Source organism: Canis lupus, chromosome 21, assembly GCF_003254725.2.
Source record: "Canis lupus dingo isolate Sandy chromosome 21, ASM325472v2, whole genome shotgun sequence".
In the NCBI taxonomy this organism is placed as follows: Eukaryota; Metazoa; Chordata; class Mammalia; order Carnivora; family Canidae; genus Canis; species Canis lupus.
Genome location: NC_064263.1, coordinates 21,239,040 through 21,266,897, shown reverse-complemented (window position 1 = coordinate 21,266,897; position 27,858 = coordinate 21,239,040). Strand labels below are relative to the sequence as shown.

Below are 27,858 nucleotides of genomic sequence, written 5' to 3'. Positions count from 1 at the left end.
GCAGAGATTACTTAAAAATAAAATCTTTTAAAAAAATACAAATAAGAAATCAAGATTTTTTTTAAAAGGACTATGCCAAAAAAGGGGTGCAATATTCCTCAGATTTCTTCAGAACTGTAAAGGAATGTATGCATAGTAAAGATTAAAAATATACTAGGGGCAGCCCCGGTGGCGCGGCGGTTTAGTGCCGCCTGCAGCCCAGGGCATGATCCTGGAGACCCTGGATCGAGTCCCACGTCGTCGGGGCTCTCTGCATGGAGCCTACTTCTCCCTCTGCCTGTGTCTCTGCCTCTCTCTCTCTCTCTCTCTGTGTCTCTATGAATAAATAAATAAAATCTTTAAAAAATATATATATACTAGGGAGGTGGGCGGGGGGTGAGGGTGACTGGGTGACGGGCACTGAGGGGAGCACTTGATGGGATGAGCACTGGGTGTTATTCTAGATGTTGGCAAATTGAACACCAATAAGAAATAAATTTATAGGGATCCCTGGGTGGCGCAGCGGTTTAGCGCCTGCCTTTGGCCCAGGGCACGATCTTGGAGACCCAGGATCGAATCCCACGTCGGGCTCCTGGTGCATGGAGCCTGCTTCTCCCTCTGCCTATGTCTCTGCCTCTCTCTCTCTCTGTGTGTGTGTGACTATCATAAGTAAATAAAAATAAAAAAAAAAGAAATAAATTTATTAAAAAAATTAAAAATAAAAATATACTACAGTGCCAAGATGAACTGGCCAAATTAAAACAATTAGAAATAAATAAAGGATGCCTAATAGAAAACTGTGCCTAGATAAGAACGAAACAATGCTTTTCTTGTATTTTTAATGTTTTTTTCTGTGCATATTATTGGTGCATTATTATTTGTCAAATTCCAGCTTCCTGAAGTATAAGGTACATGTGTTGATATGGACCACCATGCTAAATATATCTACTTGTTTGAGAAATAATTAAGTACCCACTATGGGAATTGTGCTGGGCAAAAGGCTAGGTTCTGGCAATTCCCCAACCCTACAAAAAAAGGATCACCTTAGCCTTAGAGATTAATCTCTTCTTGTAGAGAAGAGATTAGAGTAAGAAATGCAAATAAATGTGAAAAGATTCCAATAAAAGATACCTGACAATGCATTTCCATGAAGAGCCATCTTGATCATCCTGTTCTTCTATGTACATTCTGACATTGTGATCTTGATCCAACTGGTACCAGTACATGAGGCCATCTTTGTCTCGGCCAATTGGTTGGAGACGCATGGTATCAGCATCCTCTTCATTGATAATGTTCTTGAATTTGAGATTGTCATCAAACTGACACTCGCAGAGGTACTGAAAAATAGTCATAACATGGCTTAAAATACTTCATAAATGTTTCTCCATCACAGTAAATATGGTATGTTTAACCATAGAATTGATTCAGGGATGGGAACAGAAAAAAATACCATCCTCTCACCACTTTTGTACAACCTGTTTAGAATAAGCAACTTAAAAAGATATATTTCAAGTTAACACTTTAGTATTACTTAAATTTACAGATTTAATATAACCAATGACATAAAAATAATATATTTCAAAAGTACTGTGTTTGTACTAGTCTCCCAAATTTTCTTATGTATAAAATTTTCAATGATTCTTTCTGCTAAGCTTTTAGGTGACATTATTCTTGGAACAACTATTGGTGAATAAATTAAAATAATTATAACATAATAAATGTATTACCTTTAAGAGTGCTAGTTTGCATTCAACACTCATTTCAAGATAGCCCTTCTTCTCCATCTCCCATGCCCAGGTGCTATTAAATTCTTGGCATATCTGTCAGAGAAAGTCAATATGTCAATATCTTAATACATAAAAGCAATTTCTATTTACCTTGGTATTTTGTTGTACAATTATGTTAATTTATTTATAATGGAGTAAGTTTATACCAAATACAATCCAAGGCAAATCCATTCTTAAATACACCAGAGATACTTACTTATGACTAATGATCAAATTTAAGTTAAGTAGTGATCTCTATAGTTCTCTCATCTAATCTCAAGAAGTTTTTACATATTTTATGGCACATTTTCCTAAATGCAAAAATTATCTAATTCCCCTTCAAAATGGCCTAAAAGTTCCTTGAGGGCCATAGTTTTTTTTTATCTTTATGCCCAGAACAGAGGTAGACATTCAAAAAACAGGTTAAATTGTAGGTACATTTTTAAAAAATATTTTATTTATTTGAGAGAGAGTGAGAGTGAGAGTGAGTAGAGGGGTGGGGAGGGTGGGAAACAGAGGAAGACGGACAAGGGGACTCCATGTTGAGCATAAAGCCCCATGGAGGGCTCAATTCCAGGACCCCAAGATCATGACCTTAGCCAAAATCAAGAGTAAAATGCTATCCTGGAATACTGTATGTCTCTGGTTGATAGGATTATATATTGTAGAGAGGGGAAAAAATTCTATCAAAAGCTAAAAGGTCAGAATCTGAATGGACATTTTGCCAAAGAACATATAAAACGGCCAATATGCACAGGAAAATAGGATCATCATTAGTCATTAGGGAAATCCAAATCAAAACCACAATGGAATACTACTTTATATCCATAAGGATAGCTGACATTCAAAAAAGAAAAATAAGGGGCGCCTGGGTGGCTCACTGATCTCAGGCTCTTGAGATCCAGCCCCATATTGGGCATTCAGCTCAGTGGGGAGTTGGCTAGAGATTCTCTATCTCCCTCCTCTGCCCCTCCCCATGCTCACATGCTAACAAAAATAAATCTTAAAAAAGAAAAGAATAATAACACTAAATGTTGGTGAGGATATGGAGAGACTGAAATGCACAGGTTTTGAAGGGAATATAAAATGGTGCAGTTGCTTCATAAAAAAGCTAAGCAGTTCCTCAAAATGTTAACACTAAGTTACCAAGTGACTTAGCAATTCCATTTCTAGGTATTTATATAAGAAAAGTGAAAATACATGTACATGTAAAAATCTGCATAGTGTTCGGAGTAATATTTTTTTATAATAGCCAAAAGGTGCAAACAATTCAAATATCCATCAACTGAAAAACAGATAAATAATATGTGGAATATCCATGAAGTGGAATTTTATACAGCTATAAAAAAAGAATGAAGTAGTGGTACATTCTACAGCTTGGATGAACATTAAAAACATGCCCAGTGAATGAAATCAGATACAAAAGGTTATATATAGTATGGGTCTATGTATATGAAATGTACACAACAGTAAAATACATACAGACTAAAAATTTATTAGTAGTTGTCAGGGGGCAGGTAAAGGGAGGAATAGGGAGTGATAAAAATGTTTTAGAATTAAGACAATGGTGATGACAGCACATCCTTATGAATACACTAAAAATACTGTATTGTATAATTTAAAGTAAATTTCAAGATATGTGACTAATATCTCAATTTAAAAAAACAGAGTTAAGAATGCAAACCCAGCTTATGACTTGGAAGTACCTACTGAGGACTCTGCTATATACCACACCTAAAAGAAGAGGATGTTGATTGACTATCTTAAAGGTTAAATCTGAGGGTGTAGAAGCTCATGTTCAGTATAAGACGGGCTGAGAATGATATAGCTCCAACGTCTGCTTGACAACCCAAGTACAAAGGCATAGCCAATGACTCATGTAGTCAGATACCAAATACAAATGAACAACTCTTAATTATCTTTTATCATGTGAAAGGGGATAAAAGTGAAAAAGGGGTAAAGAGATAATTAAGACACAGGCCTCTTTGCCTCACACTACTTACTTTCAACTTATTGACCTTCCTTACTTATAATTTAGGGTGCAAAAACTTTTGTGCTAATATTCAGAGATGAGTAGGATACTCTTTTGTTTCTTTAAGAAGGCAAAGGTAGACATATTATTTTGCCATTTGAGAAAAAAAACAAAAATCTCATATCAGATTTGCCCAAACAACCATAACCCATTGCTATCACAAAGTAAAGACTGTCAAAAAAATAATCTGTAAGTGACAATTATGCAGGACTATATAGACAGATTTTTTTAAAAGATTTTTTATTTATTTATTCATGACAGAGACAGACAGAGAGAAAGAGAGAGACAGGCAGAGGGAGAAGCAGGCTCATGCAGGGAGCCCAACGCGGGACCTGATCCCGGGACTCCAGGATCATGCCCTGGGCCAAAGGCAGGCACTAAACCGCTGAGCCACCCAGAGATCCCCTATGCACGACTATATAAGTCTACACCAGAGGTCAGCAAACCTTTTCTGTTAAGGGCCAAACAGGAAATAATTTAGGGTTTGTAGAACATACAGTGTCTTTTCAACTATTCAACTCTGCTGTTGTAGTGGAAAAGCAACCACAGAAAATATATAAATGAGTAAACTTGGCTGTGTTCCAACACAACTTTATTTATGGATAAGGAAATCTGAATTTCATATCATTTTCATACGTCAACCATTCTCCCAACCATTTTAATATGTAAAAACCCCCACTTAGTTTTCAGGCCATACATAAGTAGACAGCAGGCCAGATTTGGCCCATGGGCCAATGTTTGCCTAGAGTGCCAGAAACTAGCTGTGTCTCTGAGACTGTCTATGACAGTTATTCTTGGATCCTTGTGAGACAGAGAAACTAAAGGGACTCCATGAAAAAACTGCTTTTTACCTTCTTCTATTTCCATTAGGACATCCACCTCCACCTTATACATGTCTTATAGAACAGAAAATGAATGTCTTCCTTGTGAAGGTCAAGGATTTAATGACTTCTTTGGAAGTCTTCCAGCATAATAGATGACATCTAAGGAGTAACCAGGCAGGGTCATCACAAATGTTTTCCAAGACACTGACTCATCAAGACCACTGGCTGGCACCAATACATGAGTGACTTATGGAGAACATCTAAACACTCATCTTTGTTCCTGGATGCCAGAGAAGACATGTGCACCAGACAACAACCCTCAATAAAAAACCAGACCCCAAGTAATAAGACTCACTCTCCTCTCCTTTCCAAGTCTTCCAGATGCTCTGTATGTATCTGCACTCTCTACATCTTCAATAAACTCTGCTCTCACTTCCTCTTGGCTCACATTTGATTTTTTTTCTTTTTTAGATTTTATTTATTCATTCATGAGAGACACAGAGAGAGAGAAAAAGAGAGAGAGAGAGAGAGAGGCAGAGACATAGGCAGAGGGAGAAGCAGGCTCCATGCAGGGAGCCTGACGCGGGACCCGATCCTGGGTCTCCAGGATCATGACCTGGGCTGAAGGCAGAGCTAAACCGCTGAGCCACCCAAACTGCCCTCACATTTGATTTTTATCCTGTGCAAAGCCAAGGACCCTCTTGACTGGTCCCTAGGAAACCCGCTCTGAGTCCGAGGACCCAGCAAGCCTACATCACTTGAAGCAAGAGGATCCTTATTAGATTATTAATTCATATTAACTCCCTATGCCCCAACTTGAATCTGATCTGCTTTGTAAACATAATTTGGTTTTGCATGCAATTTCTCTTTAAAGCATGTTCAGTATCTAAAAATGAACATTTTTGTATAATGTTCCTATTTATCACTCTAAGTCATTATTCCATAATACTGGCTCTATGTTTGATTCTCTCTAATCTGGTTAATGAGAGGTCATATCCTGTAGTATCCCCCTGCATGGTGCCTAAGGAACAGCCTTTCTGATATACACGTACACATGAAATCAAAGTTCTGTACCTGTAAGACTGACTGATATTCAGCCTGGGAGGCCTCTTGGCCACCTAGCTGCTACCATTCCAATACCCCTAGGCTGTCTTTTCCTCTTACACTCAGAACAACAAGAATGAAGATGGGAAATAGGGACGGGGGGGGGGGGGGGGGGGGGGGGTGTTTAAAAGTCCACATCATCTCAATATTTACAGGAAAGGTGGTTTCACATGCCTACACAGCAAATATATGGAATTTATGTCAGTGAGATCATTAAACACATTAATCTTGGAGGCATATATGCAATCAAGTACCAATAATCCTTCTCTTTTTTGATAACATAAAGCATTAAAAGGGGGCAGAATGAGGGTGGGCATTAAAAAGGGGAGGGATTGGGTAGAGAAGAAAACTGCAAAAAATCTCAAGCATGAACATCCAAAACCCTGCATTAAGAGACTAAATCAAACTCTAACATGGCTTCTAGCAGCCTCAGGACTTATCCCTGGGACCACCCTGTTCCTCTTGAGTTCCTGTCTAGAAAACTCAAGGTTTCCAAAAGAATTTACTATTTGTTCCAGCCAACACCTGATCTAAGTCCATGAATTTACTTTTCCATTTATTTTAAAAACAAACAAAACCTTACAATTGTAAATCTTTCCTCTGTCCCTTTGAGATGTATATGTGTCTCCTGTAAGAGTGTCTTTCTCAAGGACTTGAAAGCCATTCCTTTGATTTAGAATCCTCAGGAAGGATAGGACCTCCCAGACTCTGTGCAAGGGTAGAAAGTTTATCTTTCAATGTTGACAGACCAACTTTCAGACCAACCCTCATACTTACTTTTTGTTAACTTTTCCTTTCTCTAACCCCTTTTCCTCCCCCTCATTTCCACCTCCTGAAACCCTTAGTCTCCCTTTAAAATACCAGTCACCTCTGGGTAAACTCAAATTGAGCTCAGCCCCTTCTCCTACCATAACAGTTAAGTGAATGAAGTCTGTCTTTACTGCCTTTATCTTGGGGGACGGGTGGTCTTTGGATGCCTTTATTTTATAAGTTTATAAAGAGAGTCATTTATCTGGTGATTCCACTAATATTTACTGAGCACCTACTCTATGGCAGAAACTAGTCAAGGAGCTGGGATACCATGATTAAGAAGACAGGTAACCTGCTATCATGGAGCTTATATTCTTAAGGATATTACAACAGATAAAAATAAGAAAATATTAAGTAGAGCCAAATGCTTTGTTGAAAATAAAACAGTAATGTGCTACAGATAGTTTGAGTATTACTCTGGTTGGGTGCTCAGAGAAGGCCTCATTAAAAAAGTTGACATCTGACACAAAAAGTTGAGACATAGAAATCAGCCACAAGAAGGTCTGATGTAGGAATGCTTCAGGCAGAAAAAAAACAAGCTACTAAAAAAGGCCTTCAAGTTTGGTGTATTTAGAAAAACAGAAAAAAGATCAGTATAAATGAAGCAAAATAAAGGGGAAGTGGCAGAAGATAAGGTTAAAGAGGTAAAACAAGGGCAAAATTATGGAAGCCATAATAAGAAATTAGGATCTTATTTCAAATATAATGGGAGGCCACTGGAGGATTTTAAATGGGGGAATAACAAAATGTGAGCCATGTTTCAAATACAGCTGCTGTAAATGGATTGCAAAGCAGGGGTGGGGGTGTCGGGGGTGGAAACTAAGAAACCAATTTTAAGGCAAGAGATAATGAATGATGTCATGGACTATGGAGGCCACAGTGGCAACAGAAGTTAACTGTATTTTGGAGGTAGAATCATCAGGACTTTTAGTAGAATGTATGTGGTCAGTGACTGGAAAGGAAAAACAAAGGTGACATCTACATTCCTTGGCTTGAACAAATAGGATGAAGGTGCTTCTAACAAAGGTATTAAGACAACAGTACCAAAGAGAAGGAAGTTGACAAGAGATTTGTATCTTTCAAAGTTAGTGACTGAGCTGAGACTTGAAGCTTATGACTTCTGGTTCAGAGCTCTTTCCACTGGATCATATTTCTTTACATAAACCTTTTAAAATCTGAGTCCAGAAGAATTTAACTGAGCTCTGAGAAGTCAACTCATCTTCATACCCCTCGCTTGTAGCAAAGTATGCAATACAGCATATACAAAACAAACATCTGATGAATAAACGAAAGAAACACCAAAATAATGCTTTACCTTAATTAAAAAACCTCTTTTAGGTTAACCACTATTAATTAGCAGCCAACACAACACGTCTTTAACATTAAAAATTCTTACTAGAATAATAATAACAGCCAACATTTATTGCATGTTTACTAGTTGTCAACTACTGCTATTATTTTAAAATATTAACATGATCAATTCTCACATGCTTTAGATGTATGTACTCTTATCCTCAGGAAGTTATGTGCTTTACCCAAGGAATTAGAGTAATTAGTATCAAGGGTCATTTACAGTGAAATTAGTATATATTCAGGTCACCAATCAGGTCAGCTGTCACCATCAAGTTGTGAACAAAGGCTAGAATGAGAATTACAAACAATCTAGAAACTGAGTAACTAACACATCAACTACTACAAAAAGAGAGAGGAGAGAAACCTTAATTCAATAAATGGATAAAAGGAGATCAGCAACAACTCAAGGGTAAAGTTTTATTTAAGTGGTGACTTTAGTGCTAGGACTTGAAGAATGAATAGGTTTTACAAGAGAGGAGGTGAAGAGAAATTTCAGGAAGAAAAAAAAAAACAAAACAGAATATGCAAAGCCAGGAGGGTGTGAATGATACTGGTCTATCCTGTCAATGTAATGGTGAAGAGAGCAGTTCTTTCTGCTGAACTCTAGAGCCCTAGATCTTGAGTGCTTGGGTTTGAAAGTGGGTACAGACAAGGCTGTGAAGGGAAGGCAGTGAGAAAGGTTGTGAAAGTAGGTCATGGCTTGTACATATGGGGGCTCAACAAGCATTTGGAAGCACTATTAAAAAACAGTTCTGGGCAGCCCGGGTGGCTCAGCAGTTTAGTGCCGCCTTCAGCCCAGGGTGTGATCCTGGAGACCCGGGATTGAGTCCTATGTCGGGCTCCCTGCATGGAGCCTGCTTCTCCCTCTGCCTGTGTCTCTGCCTCTCTCTCTCTCTCTGTGTCTCTCATGAATAAATAAATAAATAAAATCTTAAACAAACAAACAAACAGTTTCATTGCACTGTGCAAAACTGATGGGATAATACAGTCTGAGGTCAAGGAGACCCACTAAAGCCTATTTTCCAACAATTCAAGGGAAAGAGTTGAGTTGAGCTAAGCTATTTGAGAGAAGCAGATTTAGGTGGCTAGTGCATCCACCTTACAAAAGCATTAAGTTTCATGTTTAATATACGGTTTTACTATTTGCAATATAACATTCACATTTCACTTGAGGTGGGTATTCTTTAAAACTACAAGATTTTTGAAGGCCAAATACAAAGTCTGATTCTTCTATTTTCTATAGTATCTACCAAGTACAGGGCCTTGCTAATAGTGGACACTCAATCTCAATGTTCTCTGCTATAAATTGAGAGAATTTACTATTATTATGGTATATTTGGGAACACTGTCTATAAGAATGCATTAAAAGTTATACAGAATGGATGTTTAATTCCTTAAAAAAATACACAGGAACTATTTTGATGGCAAGATTTCTCAAGCAATATGGTTTTAAAAATCAAAAGAACACCAAAACCCTACTGACAGAGCATAAGTATATATTAATTAATTAGCTCACTCCACATTTTATCAGGAATGTACTGTGTCCCAGACAATATGCTTGACACCAGGATACATAAGATACTATAACTCCTGCTAATCGAACTCAGGATTAGAGGGACAGGCAGCTGAAATCTCAGTTAACTTATAAACTGGGCAAAATTACACATGGCAAAGCTTTGAAAGGCTGATCTCAAAAGTAGCCTATTCTGAAGTTTTGGTTAAGTAAAAGGTACCCTGAAAATATGTGAAATAAGTTTAGCAGGAAAAATAAAATCTCTATCATACCTATTTTATATTCATAGGTAAGATTAACCATGTATCTAAAATGTAATTAAAATGGAAAGTGCCTCTTTCCAAGTAATCTGCTTTATATCAGTAATCTAGGTAAAAAGGGAAATATGGCTCTAGGGTCCTGTAGGTTGAGATTCAAATCCTCGCTTTCCCTATCAGCAGTGTGATCTTGTTAAATCACCACCACCTCTTTGAATTTCAGTATCTTCAACTGTAAAGTAGGGGTTTTACTAGTAAAACCTAGGTTTTGCTAGTGAAAGAGACAAGAAAATAAGGATGGCTATCAGATACTCACTGTGCTATAGTTTCCTTATTATGTAAATGTAAACCTAAAAATGTTCTAGTAAATGACCACAAGAACCAACTGGAATACAAGTAAAACAGAAAGAATTAAGAGCTGGTAAGAAGTATATCAGTGTCCTTCAAATTGTACATAAACATTGTTTCATGACATTTTTGTTTCATATACATATATAAAACATGCCTAAGATTTAAATAAAATTATTGGTGATTGACTTGTTTTAATTTCCTACTTTTATTTTCTGGGTAATTGACCTCATTTAAAATGTGGTCAGGCCAGAAGGTGGAGCACTCATGCCCTAACACTAGTCAACTGTAGCCTGAAAAGGTACTACTTATCTATCCCAGCCAGAAGGTTTTCTTCTTGCCAGTAAACAGACGAACGGGTAAGAGACTGTCACAACTCAGCCCATGAAAAGCCACTCCACTACAAACTCTCAGTTTATGACTCTTGGTTTATAGTCCATCCCAATACCTCCTTCCTTCTATCAAAGAAATGACCTCTCTTTTGCTCTCTGGACTTGCCCAGCTTGCTTGTCCTAATTCTTGGCTATTCCCTAATAAATCCATTTTTTGCTGATAAAATAATTAACAGTTTTATTTTTGAGGTTAATAAACCCTATATTATACTGAATGGCTTCTCTTTTTATGTATGCTCTGTAACCAACATGACAGTGAATACGTTAAAGCTAAGATCACTGCTAGATCTACAGACAATTCCCTGATGGTTGCACTTCTTAAAATTTTATTGTGGGGAGATTATATATACAAAATTTAAAAATGAAATTTGGCATTTTAATCATTAAATGTACAATTCAGTGGTATTAATGACATTCACAATGTTGTATAACCATTAGCACATTTTATTCCCCATACTTCATCACCCAAACAGAAACTCTTGAACCCAAAGCGATAACTCCCCACACTCCCCTTCCGCCCTGCAGCATCTGGTAACCTATCTACTCTCTGCGCATCTGCCTGTTCTAGACAGGTTATACAAGTGGAGCCATCCAATATTTGTCCTTCTGTACCTGGCTTCTTTCAGGTTAACATATTTTTAGGGTTTATCTGCACTGTAGCAAGTATAAGAACTCCATTCCTTCTTCGGAATGAAAGATATTCCACTGTATGAATATACCACTTTTTGTTTATCCATTCATCTGTTGACTGACAACTGGGTAGTTTCAACCTTTTGGCTATTGTTGAGTTATTCTACAATAAACACTGGCATACAAGTAGCTGAGTCTCTGTTTTCAATTCTTTTAAGGATACAGCTAGGAGTGGAATTGCTGGGTCATATGGCAATTCTATGTTTAGCTTTTTGAGGAACTGCCAAACTGTTTTCCACAGCAGCTGCACCATTTTGCATTTCCATCGGGATTATATGAGGGTTTCAATATCTCCACAACCTTACCAACACTTACTTTTTTTATAAAGTAGCCATCCTATTAGGTATAAAGTGATGATACCTCATTGTGGTTTTGATTTGCATTTCCCCACTGACTAAAGACATTGAATACTTTTTCATGTGCTAATTTATTAATCTTGGTATATCTTTGGACAAATGTCTACTCAAATATTTTGCTCATTTCTAAGTTGGGTTATCGTTTTGTTGAAGTTTGGGTTTCTTATATGGCTGGATATTAAATTCTAACAATTTACATAATTTGCAAATATTTCCTCCTATTCTGTAGGTTGTCTTTATACTTCATCATTTTCTTTGATGTACAAATTTTTAATTCTGATCAAGTTCACTTTATCTTTCTCTTGTTGTTCACATGATTTTGGGTGGTATCTAAGAATCTACGCCAAATATAAGGTCATGAAGATTTAACCCTGTGTTTTATTCTAAGAGGTCTATAGTTTCACTTCCTTCATTTAGGTTGTTGGCCCGACGTGAGTTGATTTTTGCATATGGTGTGAGGTAGGGTATCTTGAATTTGGCAAGTTGTTATATTTCAAAAAGAAGCATATTTCATATGATAGGCAACAGTCTGAAAAAAAAGAGGTTTTCTTTTAAAGATTTATTTGAGAGAGAGAGAGAGAGAGAATGCAAGCAAGCATGAGTGGAGGGACAGAAGGGAGAGGGAGAGAGAACCCAAGCAGACTCCTTGCTGAGCAGGAGCCCAATGCAGGACTGGATCTCATGACCCTGAGATCACAACCTGAGTCAAAACCAAGAGTCAGATGCTCAACCAACTGTGCCACTCAGGTGTTCCCAAAGAAGCTTTCAAAATATGACATAAATCTTATATATAGTCCATCCTCTCATTTTCAGATAAGACAAGAATAGAGATAACTAACTATATAATAGTAACAATTTTCAATGGTAGGAACATTGTATACTTAGAAAACTTCACAAGATTGTATTTTTTACTTCCTACATTTATCTGATGAGCTAAAGCAATGAGAAGTGACTTTAAATTACAATTTTCATATAACTTCTTTGAAAACACATTAATATTTGAGTTATAGAAACGTTTCCTATATAAAGAACTGACAGGTGTGCACACTTGAAAAAAAAAAAAAAAACATCTAAAGAAGAGAAGCATGTTCCCCAAGTCTACTCAGAGGCACAATTGTCACAAGAGGTTTCCCAGCCATAATTAAGGTAATTCAGCTTGTTGCTCTATGGAAAGGCTTTCAGGTATATTATTATCACAAAATACTCATTAGACCACCTGAAGTCACTTAGTTCAGTAGAAAACCGAAGAAAATAAAACCCAGGGGCAGGCCGGATGGCTCAGCAGTTTGGCGACACCTTCAGTCCAGGGCCTGATCCTGGAGAACCAGGATTGAGTCCCGCGTTGGTCTCTCTGCATGGAGCCTGCTTCTCCCTTTGCCTGTGTCTCTGCCTCTCTCTCTCTCTGTGTTTGTGTCTCTCATGAATAAATAAATAAAATCTTAAAAAAAAAAAAAAAAGAAAGAAAAGAAAACCCAGTATTTTCTATATCCACAAGTATAGTGAGTTTCTTTAGCCCAAGTTGCTGTTAGTTTCCAAAGGAACGCTACCCACAGAAAAGAAAAAAGTTGTCTAAAATCACTATGTTGTTTCTCTAATTTATTATTATTATTTAAATAACATTTGCTAGTTTCCAACTATTTGACAAGGTACTATGCTGAGAAAATTCACACGTATTTTCATGAGAAAACAGAGGATTCAAAGAAGCAACTTAACTTATACACAGTAATTAGCAGAGTTCGGATTTTTCCCCATTACTTATCCAGCTCTTTCTACATCACCACATGTAATTCAGTTATGAGTGTATATTATGGCTGCTCACACCTTACCTGTGAGTAAAGGGTACTCTTTAGGGAACATTTTACAAAGTTAAAAGTATGTGAAAATATTTTCCAATATGCAAAATACTTTCCATTAAGTATTCATGCTGTGGCATGAGACAAACTTGTATTCAATCCTTGCTTCAGCATCCACTATCTATGTGACCTTGGAAGTAGTTTAATTCACCATCATCTGAGGTGTGTTTTGAACTATATGATAATGTATGTAAAACAGCATAAGACCTATAGTAAGCTCTCAAATATTAGTCCTTAGCCTTACTACTAAAACATTAAGTTTTAGAGAAATTGAAACACTAATAAATTGCTAGTGGGAGGGTAAAATGGTATGGCAGCTATAAAAAAAAGGCTGGTAGTTCCTCAAAAAAACTAAACATAAAATTACCATATGACCCATGAATTACAATCTTAGGTATACAGACAGGAGAAATGAAAATACATGGTCACAAAAAAACTTGTACAGTACCTAATGTTTACAGCAGAATTATTCTTAATAGGCCAAAAGGGAAAAAATTCCAAATGATCATTAACTGGCATGGATAAATAAATATAAATATGGTCTTATCCATATGATGCTATTACTATTTGGCAACAAAAAGAAATGAAATACTAATGCATGTTACAATATGGATAAACTTTGAAACAATTATGCTAAATAAAAGAAGTCAGACACAAAAGGCCACATACTTTTTATGATTCTCATTTACAAGAAATGTCCAGAATAGGAAATTCATAGAGACAGAAGTACATTATTGGTTGCCAGAGGACTGGGAGAGGGAGGATTGTGATTGGGACTGTTATTAATGCGTATACAGTTTATTTTAGAGGTAATGAAAATGTTCTGGAACTAGATAGTGACTGTAGTTGCACAACATAGTGAATATATTCAAAACCAATGAATATACTTTAATATGGCAGATTTTATGCCCCAAGAATTGTACCTCAATAAAAAAGAAAACACCAATAAACATATTAACAAGGCAAATAAAAATTAAAGATAACCACCTTAGTTTAGTTTTGAAAAATAAATGTAGCAGTAGAGAAAAACGCTTGTCAAAATATAACCAAAAACAATTGTTTTAAATATTTTATTTATTTATTCATGAGATACACAGAGAGAGAGGCAGAGACAGAGGCAGAGGGAGAAGCAGGCTCTATTCAGGAAGGCCCGATGCAGAACTCCGTCCCAGGACCCCAAGATCATGCCCTGAGCCGAAGGCAGACGCTCAACTGCTGAGCCATCTAGGCGTCCCAAAATATAACCAAATTAATAAATGATAAATGACTTGCTAAAAATAGAGAGCAATCATCCCTAAGGAGTAAAAACAGCGGGTCTTTTCAAAATTACTATTTAGATTAAAGCTATTATTGTCAAGTTTATTCACTTTCAAGAGATTTCTAAACCTGTTAGAGGAATCATCAGACAAGAGATAGCCCTTGTCTTCCCTCTACTTTTGAGGGACAAATGAATGAGGTATCATTCTGATGAGGGGGAAACACCCCAAAAGAGATATATTAGGTTCTTTTCTATTCAATGTCATTACCTCTCAAGTATGTTTTTTCCTCTCGAGTATTAAGCATCAGAAAAAATTCTGCTTACTCTAAGAAACATATTTATTTTTTATATTTAACATTTCATAAAATCAAGAATTTTTTTAAGGTTAATGATTACATTCAACATAATAGCATTTCTTTTTTCTTTCAACAACCATCTCTAAATCATGTGGCATGAAGAAATTACAGAACCAAAGAAAAACAGCAATAATAAATTACCATTGTCTCTTAGAAATTATTCTGAGGCTAAAGGAAATCAACTGTGATTTCATTTATAGGATAATTTATTAAGACTTGGCTTTCCCATTACTTTTCAAGGCCATTATATGGCTGTCTTTGAGCAGAAGCCAGAGCAGTAGGGAAGCCAAGGCACAGGTACTGAATTTGTTGAAGGGAGATACTTGTTTATTAACATATTGATATTCACTATCCATGGCTAAGGTGTATAAAATTGCTCCTGTGGTATCTTTAGTGATTAATAACCACAGGAAATAGAGGAGTTTCGTGGAAGCATGAGAGTTCACTGCAGAGAAATTTCTTTGTGACTCACCAAATAAAAAAAGGAATATGAAGCTCAATAAGGCCAAGGCCTGGTCAACTAAGCAAGGAGTTAACAGATCCCAGCAGAACTGCTAGTTTTAATTTCCACTTACTGGGTTTCTTTATTTTTAGGAGGGTAATTCCACTTTTTTTTTTTTTTTTTTTTTTTTTGGTAATTCCACTTTTAAAGTAAAAAGCCACCAGCAGGATTTTCAAGTTTCTTTACTCTAGATAATATTGGAGAATATATGTCAGCAAGTGTAGGATATGGCAATACAATGAATGCTCTTATATTCATTTTCTATCAGTTACCAAGATTTATTGATTTTGCCTTCCAAAAAGCTCTCACATTCACCCTCTTCTTTCCATCCTTACTGCCAAAACCTTAATTCAGATCTCTTCATTGCTCAGTCGGATTATCATAATAGCTTCCTTTCACATGATACCTGGGCTTCCACTCATTACCATTCTTTCTAGGTACTTATTTCAGTGAAGCTGAACTATTGGTAATTTCCTAACAAATTTCTGCTCATTCTACAGGTCTTAGTTTAACTGTTTTAGGGAGACACTAACAAGAGATGACAAACAGATGCTAATGCTGACTGATTTGTAGTAGCAGTGAAGTCAGCTAAGACAAAGGCTTAACAGAAAAAGCTTAGATTGGTAACATTAGCTATGAGCCAAGGAACAGGGCCTAACAGATGCCAGATATTTGCTCTGGACTTAAACAGAATTTTACATTAATTATATCCTACTGACTTCAAAAGGAAATAAAACAGGTCTCCATTACAGATTACGCACAATGATGCCACAAAGAGAAGGATAAAAGATCAAAAGTCTCATAACAGGGAAGGTAAAAATTCCATGAGAACACTATCTAATATAGATAAGAAGTACAACAAAGAAGCATATTTAGAGTTAAGCCTATCAGCAGTGAACTGAAAGAAAATTGAAATTGTCTAAGTGATTACTTAATACCTAAAATTGATGCATAAAGGATGAAAAAAGCACTCAAGATGCTTACAACCTATAAAAAACACAAATATGAAGGACAATATTAGTGGCATTTTGAAGCACTAGATTCACAAAGACCTGGGTTTGGATGCTGGCTCTGCCATTTCTAGTGATGTGAGACCAAACAAGTTATCTTGTGTCTCAAAACCAATTTCCTTGTGCAAATTGATAAAAGAAAATATCTATTTCTAAGGTGAGCTATGTAAGGTAGATATTAAACACAGTGCCTGGTACATACCAAACATGCAATAAAAAAAAACCATATGATAGGGGTGCCTGGGTAGCTCAGAAGGTGAAGTGTCTAACTCTCGGCTTTTGGCTCAGGTCATAATCTCAGGATCCATGGGATCAAGCCTGGAGTTGTGCTCCACGCTCAGCACAAAGTCTGCTTATCTCTTCCTTCTGCTCCTCTACTCACTTGTGTTCTCTCTCTCTCTAAAATAAATAAATAAAATCTTTAAAAAACCACAACCCCATATGACAGGTTCTATAATGGAGTATAAATTGATGAAAGAACGTCTTCCTGGGAGAACATCTTAGAAAGAAAGTACTTGAGCTGAGATAGGAAGGATAAATTAAGTTTGCCAGGAAAACAAGTTAGTAGGGAGGCATTCTAGGCAGGAGATATAATATATGCAAAAACACCAAGGAATGAAAAAGAAAGCAGATTCTGTGAAAGGCGTACAGTATGAGCCTAAATAGTAGGGTGCACAGGAGAGAATGTCATTAGATATGGCCAAAGAGAAGTGGCTAAACCATTAAAAGTGCTGAATACTCTGACAGAGTTTAGATTTTTGAGTGAATGGGAATGACTAAATAATTTTGAAAGTGATATAACATTGCTTTTAAACTTTTGTGTTTAAAAGGTCATTCTTGGGATGCCTGGGTGGCTCAATGGTTGAGCATCTGCCTTTGGCTCAGGTTGTGAACCCGCAGCCCCAGGATGCGGTCCCACATTGGGCTCCCTGCATGGTGCCTGCTTTTCCCTCTGCCTCTGTCTCTATGTCTCTCGTGAATAAATAAAATCTTAAAAATAAAATAAAATAAAAGGTCATTCTTGTAGCAGTAAGGAGAAGGTGGTAGAAAGGTACAAGACTAAAAGCCCAGAGGCCAATCAGAAGGTGAAGTTTTAGGCAAGAAATGATAAAGGCCTGAATTAGCCCATGGCAATAAGGATGAACAGAGACAAATCTGAGAAATAGGCAGGAAGAAATACTAAGAGAACTTGGCTATTGTTTGGGTGTGGACAAGGAGGGTTTTGGGACGATGCCCGAATCATGGGTTGGGCTCAGAATGTTGGTGGTAACATGAACACATCATGGATTCAGTATGTACAAGACGTATGAGGAGGGAAGATAATGAATATGATTTCTGATATGTTAAGTTTGATTTGCTTTGATATCAGTTTGATAGGCAGGCAGCTGGATATAAATGGAGATGTTTGTAATTTGGTATAAAGCCTAAGACAGAGCTACAGTTATGGGAGTCAGTTTATAAAACATTTTCTTTCTTTCATTCATTCATTTATTTATTTCATTCGTTCATTTACAGAGAGAGAGAGAGGCAGAGACACAGGAAGAGTGGAGAAGCAGGCTCCCTGCAAGGAGCCTGATGTGGGACTCCACCCTAGACCCCGGGATCATGCCGAGCCGAAGGCATATGCTCAACCTCTGAGCCACCCAGGTGTCCCTATAAAACGTTTTCTAATAATAAACTGTCAAGGAAACTTACTGATGAGACTTCACACAAATATCTTTGTTCAGTCACTCAAGTGTGCTTGGGAGTTAGATAAATGGTAGCCAAAAAGGTGGACAGAGTTCTTATCTACTTATAAACCAGCAGACAACTAATATAAGAAACTATAAAAAACACAAGGAGATATAATATGTGCAAAAAACACTTCTTCAGTAGGTACAGATGTGTTCTTGTTCATTCATGTCCTTTTTATCTATCTAGCAACTAACCACCATGTGGTTTTCTGGTATTCTAATTTCATAAAGGACAGACCTAAGAGAAATAGAGATATATAGATGGCTGATGTGCCTTCCAGATTAGATATTTAACTTTTCCTGCAGAGGGCTGATGGTAAATATTTTAGGCTTTGCAGACCAGACAGTCTCTATTAAACAAACTACTCAATTTGGCACTTTACCATGAAAGCAGTCATAGATCATTGTAAACAAACAGATGTGGCTGTGTTCTAATACAACTTTATTTACAAAAACAGGCAGTGAGCTGTAGTTTGCCAACTCCTCCTCTGGACTATCAACAATATTCTTAATGCAGACAGAAGAATGACTAGGAAAAAAAAATCCCTAATGAAGCTTTTGGCCATAGTAAAATGACGGCCAAATACTCTATTGTTAGAAAAGACGTGGGACTCGATCCCCGGTCTCCAGGATCACACCCTGGGTTGAAGGCGGTGCTAAACCGCTGAGCCACTGGGGCTGCCCTATAATGTTCCTTTTTAAAATAATGTAAGGATTTCTTTCTCATTGCCATATACAGAACTTTATTGTTTTTGGATACAAAGTCAGAAAGACCAGGTTGAGTAACTTGGCTTTGTGTCCTTTGCAAAGTTACTTGACCTCAATTCATTTATTCATTAAACAAATAACTATTAAACCCCTATGTGCCAAGCACTGTGTTAGGACATAGTCACCTATTTTTAAATATAATATACTATGTCATATCTCATGCTATATACTATGCATAATATATAATAATTAAGTTCAATTTTTTGGTAATACAGGTGTATTAATGAGAAAAATAGAATTATTTGGGGGGAAGTGGATAACAGTGTGCTTAACTGGAATTCAAAGTACTCTCTTTCAATAAACTGATTATAAATGTTCTACTTTGTGAAAAAGCATTATTGGATCAGAGCCTTACACAACTGCCTGTGTGGCTAAGTTGGTTGAGCATCTGACTCTTGGTTTCGGCTCAGGTTATGGTCTTGGGATCATTAGAATGAGCCCCATGTTGGGCTCCATGCCCACTACTGAGTCTGCTTGAGATTCTCTCCTTCTGTCTCTCCCCCTCATTCACTCTCAAATAAACAAATAAATATAAAAATAGGCAGCAAGACATAATTTGAGGACTTCTGATGTATGTAACACTGTATAAGGCATATAGGGTCTAGTTCTCATGAATTCTGGTTTGGGACAGAGGTTTTTATGAGCAAATACAATTTCCTCATCTGCATAATGGGGATATCAATATATGAATCTACCCTGCAAGGGTTGGGTGAAAATTCACATACGTACAAAGGTGATTCTTCTTATTATTTATAAAGGACAGTACTTAGGAGAATAATAACATAAAGTAGACAATCAACAGAATACAGCTTTGATTTTCCCTACAGTCATTAGAGAAAAGATGTCTCCATGCTCAGCACATCTTCATTTGTCTTCCTGTTTCACATAAAGTCACCTATTTTTACCTTCAGAATTTAATTAATAACTTACCATCCCAAGAAATACTTTTACAGTTTTTGTGACATGGTAACTTCTATTAACTAAATTACCATAATAGTATCTTTTATAGAACTTAAAAATTAGGTGACAAATGTAAGCTTCAACAGTATCTTAGATATTATCATCAATAGTACTTTTACTCTTGAAGCCAGTATGTCAGGCACTACAAGGAGTGCATTTCATACATTATTTCATTAAATTCTCACAATTCTGCAAGATAAATGGTGGTTTCTCAGTTCTGTAAGATCACATTTTCTCAGTTTTACAGATGAATCGACCTGGGTTCAGATAAGTGAGATAAAGTTTCCTGAGATCAACAGAACTAACAAAGAATGGAGCCCAGATTTTCTAACACCAAAACTTTCTTTCCAATCAAACTTTGACTTAGTAACAAATGTAGTAAATTTGTTCAATGTTTAGCATCAAGTTATTTTTTTTTTGTTTTCTTTTTAAAGATTTTATTTATTTATTCATGAGAGACACAGAGAGAGAGGCAGAGACACAGGCAGAGGAGAAGCAGGCTCCGTGCAGAGAGCCTGACCTGGGACTCGATCCTGGGTCTCCAGGATCACACCCTGGGCTGAAGACGGCGCTAAACCGCTGAGCCACCTGGGCTGCCTTCAAGTTACGTTTAAAGTAAATAATTAAATGTACTAATATGAGAATTTCATCATTCTACTTATAGTTTCTACAGAAAAGAGCACATTTTTTATAAAAATGAAAGAGGAAAAATACTTTTGGCAAGCAATTTTTGGAAACCCTACTGAGTTTTCTCATCAGATTATAAATCCCTTATTAATATAATAAATCTGTATTAGTTTTCTACTGCTTCATAATAAAACACTACCTTCTTCAAGAACGGCAAATGTGCTGAATCCTCATGCTTCGAATATTTCTACCTTCTTCCTGCCTCTTTTGTTCTTAAAGGATAATGGAATTTACACTGGGCCCACTGAATAATCCAGGATAATCACCCTAATTTAAGGTCAATTAATTAATAAATTTAATTATATCCATAAAGCCCCTTTTGCCATATAACATACTCATGAACATAACACCAAGGAGTGAAGACACAAGGGTAAAACTTCTGCTTACTGCATAACCCATATCAGCTGTTCCAATTGCCTTCCATCAAAATTACTGAGTGGATCATTTCTAGTTATGCTTTCATGTTGAGTATTTCCTACCTTATGACTTTGGGTTACTTGTATTTTTTACATTATTTTCCTAAGCATTACTGGCTAGAAGAAAGGAAAGAGAGAAATGCTTTTCTATTTTTTGTGAGTCATAATCTTTACCACAAATACTGAAAAGAGGAGAAATTTTTAAATATATTTGCATACTCCAAAACTATTTTATTCTGGATACCACATTGCACTTAAAGCATTTACACTCTGCCTGCCACTATATTTATGTTTACCTACTTTGCTTTTCTGCCTTGAGTCTGTCTGAACTCCAGACTCAAGAATATAAGTCTCATACATCCCCTGAAGTGCCCTACTGAGTCCTCTACAGAGCATGACATCAAAAAATCTTTACTGGACAGATGAAAATGGGCTGGCATTAGCAGCTGTGGGTTCTTAGCTAACTACAGTTATGATTATATTCTGTGTTTAACTCAATTATTTTAAGGCAACTTCCAGCTTTTCTATTAGATTATTCTGCTCCATCTGTTACTCATGCAGTGTTTCAGGGGTCAGAGGAAAAGAGCCAGCAAAAGAAAGTAAGAAAGCACAATTAGAGATAGAAAGAAACCGGGCAAAGCTGAGAGAGATTTAAAAACCATTCAACTCTGTGAAAGAGTGATAAAAATAGGTTTAGTAAACAGATCTGAGGAATGTTCACTGGATGTTACAACATGGCAGGGCTTCTTTAGACATTTTTGGTGGCACAGTGGAGGCAGAAATGTGGTAAGATTCAGTAGGAAGTAAAAAAAAGTGAACAAGGCAAATGTGGGCAATTATGGAGAAGCTTGATTATTATAAAATGAACTTACAGTTTTGGTTCAGTATTACTATTTTCAAACAAAATGTTATTAGTCAAAAGTTTTCAAATAGATATTCTCTAAGTATTAACAGAATTCAAAGAAGAGTATGGAAGTAGATGTTATCATGACAACAATCATGATGGTATGGAGTTTCAAATTACATTAAAATATATGTTATCCCCTGAATTGGAATAGTAAGGGAAAAATTATAGCACAGTTTTTCCTTCTAATGTTTTAATTTTGTAGCTAACCAATTACCAAAGACTAAGCAATAACATCAGTAAATAGGGTTGTTTTTCCTGCAGTTTAAACATACGTTCAGAAGAAAATAAATCTTTTATTTACTTTAAAAAATTAAAGCACATTACTGGTGAAGTGGACAATTTCCATTTCCATAAATTTTGCTTTTCAAAGTGCTTTCACAACTATCATTACTACCTGATAATCCCTACAATTGGGATTCTGGGCTTTCTCCTTTCTCAATATTAATGTTTTTGTTTTTAATTTAAGTAAATCTCTACACTCAATGTGGTGCTCAAACTCACAACTCCAATATTCCTCAAATTTTAATTGGAAGTTTGTCACAAAAATATGAAATTAGAACTTTTTTTTTTTTTAAGATTTTATCTATTTTAGGGACGCCTGGGTGGCTCAGTGGTTGAGCATCTCCCTTTGGCTCAGGGCATTATCTCGGAGCTCCAGGATCGAGTCCCACACTGGGCTCCCTGCATGGAGCCTGCTTCTCCCTCTGCCTATGTCTTTTCCTCTCTGTGTCTCTCATGAATAAATAAAATCTTAACAACAACAAAAAAGATTTTATCTATTTTAAAGGGAGAGTGAGTATGCATGGGAGGAGCAGTGAGGGAGAAGAGAATCCTAAGCAGACTCCACACTAAGTATGAAGCCCAATGCCAGGTTCCATCTCAGGACCCAGAGATCACAACCTGAGCCAAAACCAAAAGTCAGATGCCCAACCAACAGTGCCTCCTAGGTGCCCCTAGGACCCTTGATTCTTATTCCAACACTACTTAGCCTCAGGTCAGGAAGTTACTACAATTAGAGTCCACAATAATTTACAAAAACATATTATAATATAATCAAAGCTTTAATTATTCCACCAAATACTTATGGAAATGGTAATACCTAACATGCTTGAATCACTTAAGGTTCTACGAAACAATATAAATTAAAAGAGATCTGGAACCCCAGGAAAGATAGATTGTAAAGATAATTCTCATTTCATAAAACAAATGTGCTCCTAGAAAGCTACACATGAATGCAATTTTATTTATTTTTAAAGATTTTATTTATCTATTCATGAGAGACACAGAGATAGATAGATAGATAGATAGATAGATAGATAGATAGATAGATAGATAGATAGATAGATAGATAGATAGATAGATAGATAGAGGCAGAGACACAGGCAGAGAGAGAAGCAGGCTCCACACAGGGAGCCCGATGTGGGACTCGATCCTGGGTCTCCAGGATCATATGCTGGGCCAAAGGCAGGCACTAAACCACTGAGCTACCCAGGGATCCCATGAATGCAATTTTAATAAATTCTTATGTTGAAGGAACTATGTAATTTCTGAGAGCAGTTATTTTCAACTCACCTTCCATTTATTTTTCACCTTCCATTTTTATTGATCAACCACTTCCAAGAAAATATTTCATAGGATGTTATAAAATGAACTGTGTTCTCTCAAAATTCTTATGTTGAAGCCCAAACCTCCAAAGTGTCTGTGTTTGGAGATAAGGCCTTTAAAGAGTTAATTACGATTAATGAGGTTATAAGAATGGGGCTCCATAAGATTGGCATCTTTGAAAGAAGAGACTCTAAGCCCCCTCCCTACAGGAAACACAGAGGAAAGGCCAAGTAAGGGCACAGTGATGACAAGGACTAGCATAAAGTAGAATGAGAGCAATCAGCAAATATGTCAACACCTTAATCTTGGAATTCTAGCCTAAAGAACTGTGAGAAAATACATTTCTGTTGTTTAAGCCACACAGGCTGTGGTATTTTGTTATGGTAGTCCCAGCAGACTAATACGTGGGTTTGGAAACATTTCTGGGGAAACTTTAGGGCTTTAATGAAAAACAATTTGAAAACTGCTGTGCTAAAGAAATTTCTTGTACTGCAAATAACCACAATGTAATTAATGTTTTATGTGCATTGAACACATAATTCTCAAAGCAAATGAAGATTAGAAGTGTCTATTTGTTCCATAATCATAAAGAAGGACTTTATACACTGAAACGAAATTTTAAATGTCAAACCATGGAGTGCTTGGGTGGTTCAATCAGTTGAGAAGCCGACTCCTAGATTCAACTCAGGTCAAGATCTTGGGGTCATGGGATCCAGCCCCCATTGGGCTCCACGCAGGGTCTGCTGAAGATTCTCTCCCTCTTCTTCCTCTCCCTCCTCCTCCATCCTTTTCCCAACTCATGCACATGTGCCTGCTCTCTCTTAAATAAATAAAATCCTTAAATGTCAAATCACTGCAACTATGATAAAAATCCAAGTCAACAAATGTATCAATGGTTAAAATAGATTAGTGTAATAGATGATCAAAAAGACACTGATGTTCATCAGTGGTCTATAAAAGCTAATCACTTAGGACTGAGAAGTAAAACTAAATGCTTTTACGTAATCTGTATAAAAGTGCTTTACAAATTAGCAGACTATATATATGTTCACTATTATAATTAAAATCTGGAATATTTGCCAGAAAATAATGATAATGATAAAATGAGGACATATTTTAAATTTCATGAAAAGTTCATGGAATGAATTTAGCAAATTTATGAAAGGAACTAATGAACCAGAAAAGCATTAATTCTGAGTGGTAGGAATATGGACATTATAATATTCTTGGTTTTTATCTATGCACTTCCCTTTTTTTCTATATTAAAAATAAAAAAGAGGCTGTGGGAAACCTTTTTCTCAGCATCATTTCCTTAGAAATATCACAAGGGGGCACCTGCATGGCTCAATCTTTAAAGTATCTGCCTTAATCTCAAGTCATGATCCTGGGGTCCTGGGGTCCTGGGATCAAGACTGGCAGCCCCCTGACCCCCGCCCCACATGTGGTTCTCTGCTCAGTAGGGAGTCTGCTTCTTGCTCTCCCTCAGCTCCTGTCCCCTTGCAGGTGCTAGCTCTCTCTCGAAATAAACAAACAAAATCTTTTAAAAAAGAAAGGAAGGAAGAAGAGAGAAATACAGAGAGAGACAGAAAGACCAACCACAAGGTTGGTCTTCAAATTGAGGAAATTCCAGAGCTATGTTTGATTCTCAAGTAACTACAACTCAATCCAAGGAGGTATGTGAAACGTAATTTTAAGCAGTGTAGTATTGGTCAACCTTAGCCTTTCTACTAACCTAGATCTTAGGGCCTCCTAAATTAGGATCAGTGGGATTCTTTTGAATAAATAGTTTAAAATTCTCCTGGCATCAAAGAAAGCTTAATGTATCCATGAAATTACTCTTAGAAGAATCTAAAATAATAGGTACTAAAAATTGGTATCAGATAAAACTGCATTTTTTAACAAGTTTGAGCACCTACCATTAGTATTAGATAGCAAAACACTGAAAAACTTGCACATACCTCTAACTTAACAGAATTTGCATCCTAGTGTAAGGCTGAATAAAATGGAAGCAAGGGGAGCACATATGAGAAGATAAATTGACACTTACAAAAACAGTGTATGTATATAACTTCACATACTCTAGCCACGTACTATATGGCCCACAAAGAAATAACTTATGGAGAACTACAAAATACTAAGGAAACACAACATCAGGCACACTAAGTAAGAAAGACACTGAGACAGTCACATACATACATAGGGCTTTCTGCAAGATAAGTGTTTACTCATTCATCCATTTACTGACTCAATAAAAACTTACTGAGCAACAACTAAGTGTGAGGCACTAGTTCAGCTATCAAAAATGCCATAGAAAAATGATAAAAATTCTTGCCCTCACAGAGCTTTAATTCTACTGGAGAAGATGGACTTAAAAAGTAAAACTGAAGATTTTAGAGAGTGTTATCTACTACAAGGAAAATAAAGCAAGGTCATATATGAAGAGACTGGTAGAAGACTCAAGAGCAAGGCTTACTTTAAATAGTCATTCAAAGGAATAAGAGCCAGAAAGAGGAGGACCATTCTGGAAGCCAAAAATCATTCTGAAAGGGAGAATATAGTATATAATGAGATCAACAGAGAGAAGAGCAAGTCAAGAACCCAGAGGAGAAAACGGGAGCCATCACATCAGCAACTCTGTTGCCATGTTAAGAAATGTATTTTCTATTTAGAAGACAACAAAGACTCCCATATTAAGGACTTACAGCGAAGGAGAAAAATCACTCTGATTTTCACTTTATCACTGTAATTGTGCTAAGTGGTCTAAACACAGGGAAACCAGCCTGGAGTTTCTTATAATAATCCAAGTAAGAGACAATGGCATCAACTAGAGCAGAGGCAGCAAGGGTTGTATAGAATGAATTGAGAGAAATTAAGCAGGCTAAATCAATCAGGACCTGGTAATATACTAAATGTGAAGGACACACACACACACAAACAGAATGATGATCAGGTTTTTTTTTATTTTTTAAAGATTTTATTTATTCATGAGAGACAAAGAGAGAAGGCAGAGACATAGTCAGAGGGAGAAACAGGCTCCCTGCGGGAAACCCAATGTGGGACCTGATCCCAGGGCCCCAGGGATCACGACCAAAGGCAGGTAGGTCAACCACCTAGCCACCCAGGCATCCCGATGATCAGGTTTGTTTAAATGACTAAAAAGACAACAGTTTACCAACTCATTTACCAACCTATTTACCAACCCAAGGAACAATAAAACCCTAGATTACAAAAACCTACAGTTGACCCTTGAACAATGCAGGCATTAGACAAGCTAATCCCCATGAACTGTTAAAAATGAACATATAAAAAAAATGTGCATATAATTTTGACTCCCCCAAATCTTAAATACTAATAGCCTACTACCAACCAGAAGCTTTATCTATAACATGAAAAGTCGATTAACACACATTTATATTAGATGTATTATATATTACATTCTTAAATGGGGAAAAGAAAACTTTAAGAAAAATCATAAGTGAAGATACACTTACAAGTACTATACTGTATTTTAAAAAATTCTGCATGTAAGTGGACAGGTGTACAAACCCGTTTTTCAAGGGTCAATTATACTACAAATTTAACATCAAATCTACCCAAGTTCTGATTCTCTATTCTCTATGGCTAGGAATAAGTATTTCTCTTTGGGTCTTTTTTTTTTTTTAAGATTTTATTTTTAAAAAATTTTTTTAAAGATTTATTTATTTATTTATGATAGACATAGAGAACGAGAGAGAGAGGCACAGAGACACAGGAGGAGGGAGAACCAGGCTCCAGGCCGGGAGCCTGACATGGGACTCGATCCCGGGACTCCAGGATCGTGCCCTGGGCCAAAGGCAGGCGCCAAACCACTGAGCCACCCAGGGATCCCCCTCTCTTTGGGTCTTAATGTCTTCATCTGTTGCCATTTAACTTCCTGAACTTGGGCTACTGCTGGCCACTGTCTGCAGTCATGTCTATGCTGATGCCACTGCTGCTGAAGGGCCTGACAGGCCTAAACCAGCAGTTCCTGGTACCGTCCAGGTAATGGACAGGCCTAAACCAGCAGTTCCTGGTACTGTCCAGGTAATGGACAGGCCTAAACCAGCAGTTCCTGGTAATGTCCAGGTCAATTCCAAACCACCATGGGAGTAGCTTGGGACCCTGCATGTCACCATTGGGCTCACCTGCCTTCCTATGTTTCCTCTTGTCATCATCAGGCTGGGTCCTGTCACATCTGGAGACCTACAAGAAGTGGGAGTGAAGAGGGCTGTGTCCTGACCACTCTGGCCTGATCATGCCTGCTACATTCCTGACAGTCATGTCCTTCAACTACAGTGACCTCTTCTGCAATCATGACCTCTTGATTTCTTCATGGTGACATGCTGAGACCAAATATATTG

At 36.9% G+C, this 27,858-nt stretch overlaps 1 protein-coding gene across 2 annotated transcripts in view; it reads right to left on the bottom strand.

Moving 5' to 3' along the window:
- The window catches only part of RSF1 (remodeling and spacing factor 1), a 157,241-nt gene that overhangs the window by 69,757 nt on the left and 59,626 nt on the right, over positions 1 to 27,858 (bottom strand). For both annotated transcript variants that reach the window (XM_025419540.3, XM_025419541.3), the window contains exons 3-4: positions 1,707 to 1,799; positions 1,111 to 1,316 (exon numbers count right to left, since the gene is read on the bottom strand). In XM_025419540.3, coding sequence (XP_025275325.1) covers positions 1,111 to 1,316; positions 1,707 to 1,799 — 299 coding nt within the window. The remainder of the gene's footprint in view (positions 1 to 1,110; positions 1,317 to 1,706; positions 1,800 to 27,858) is intronic.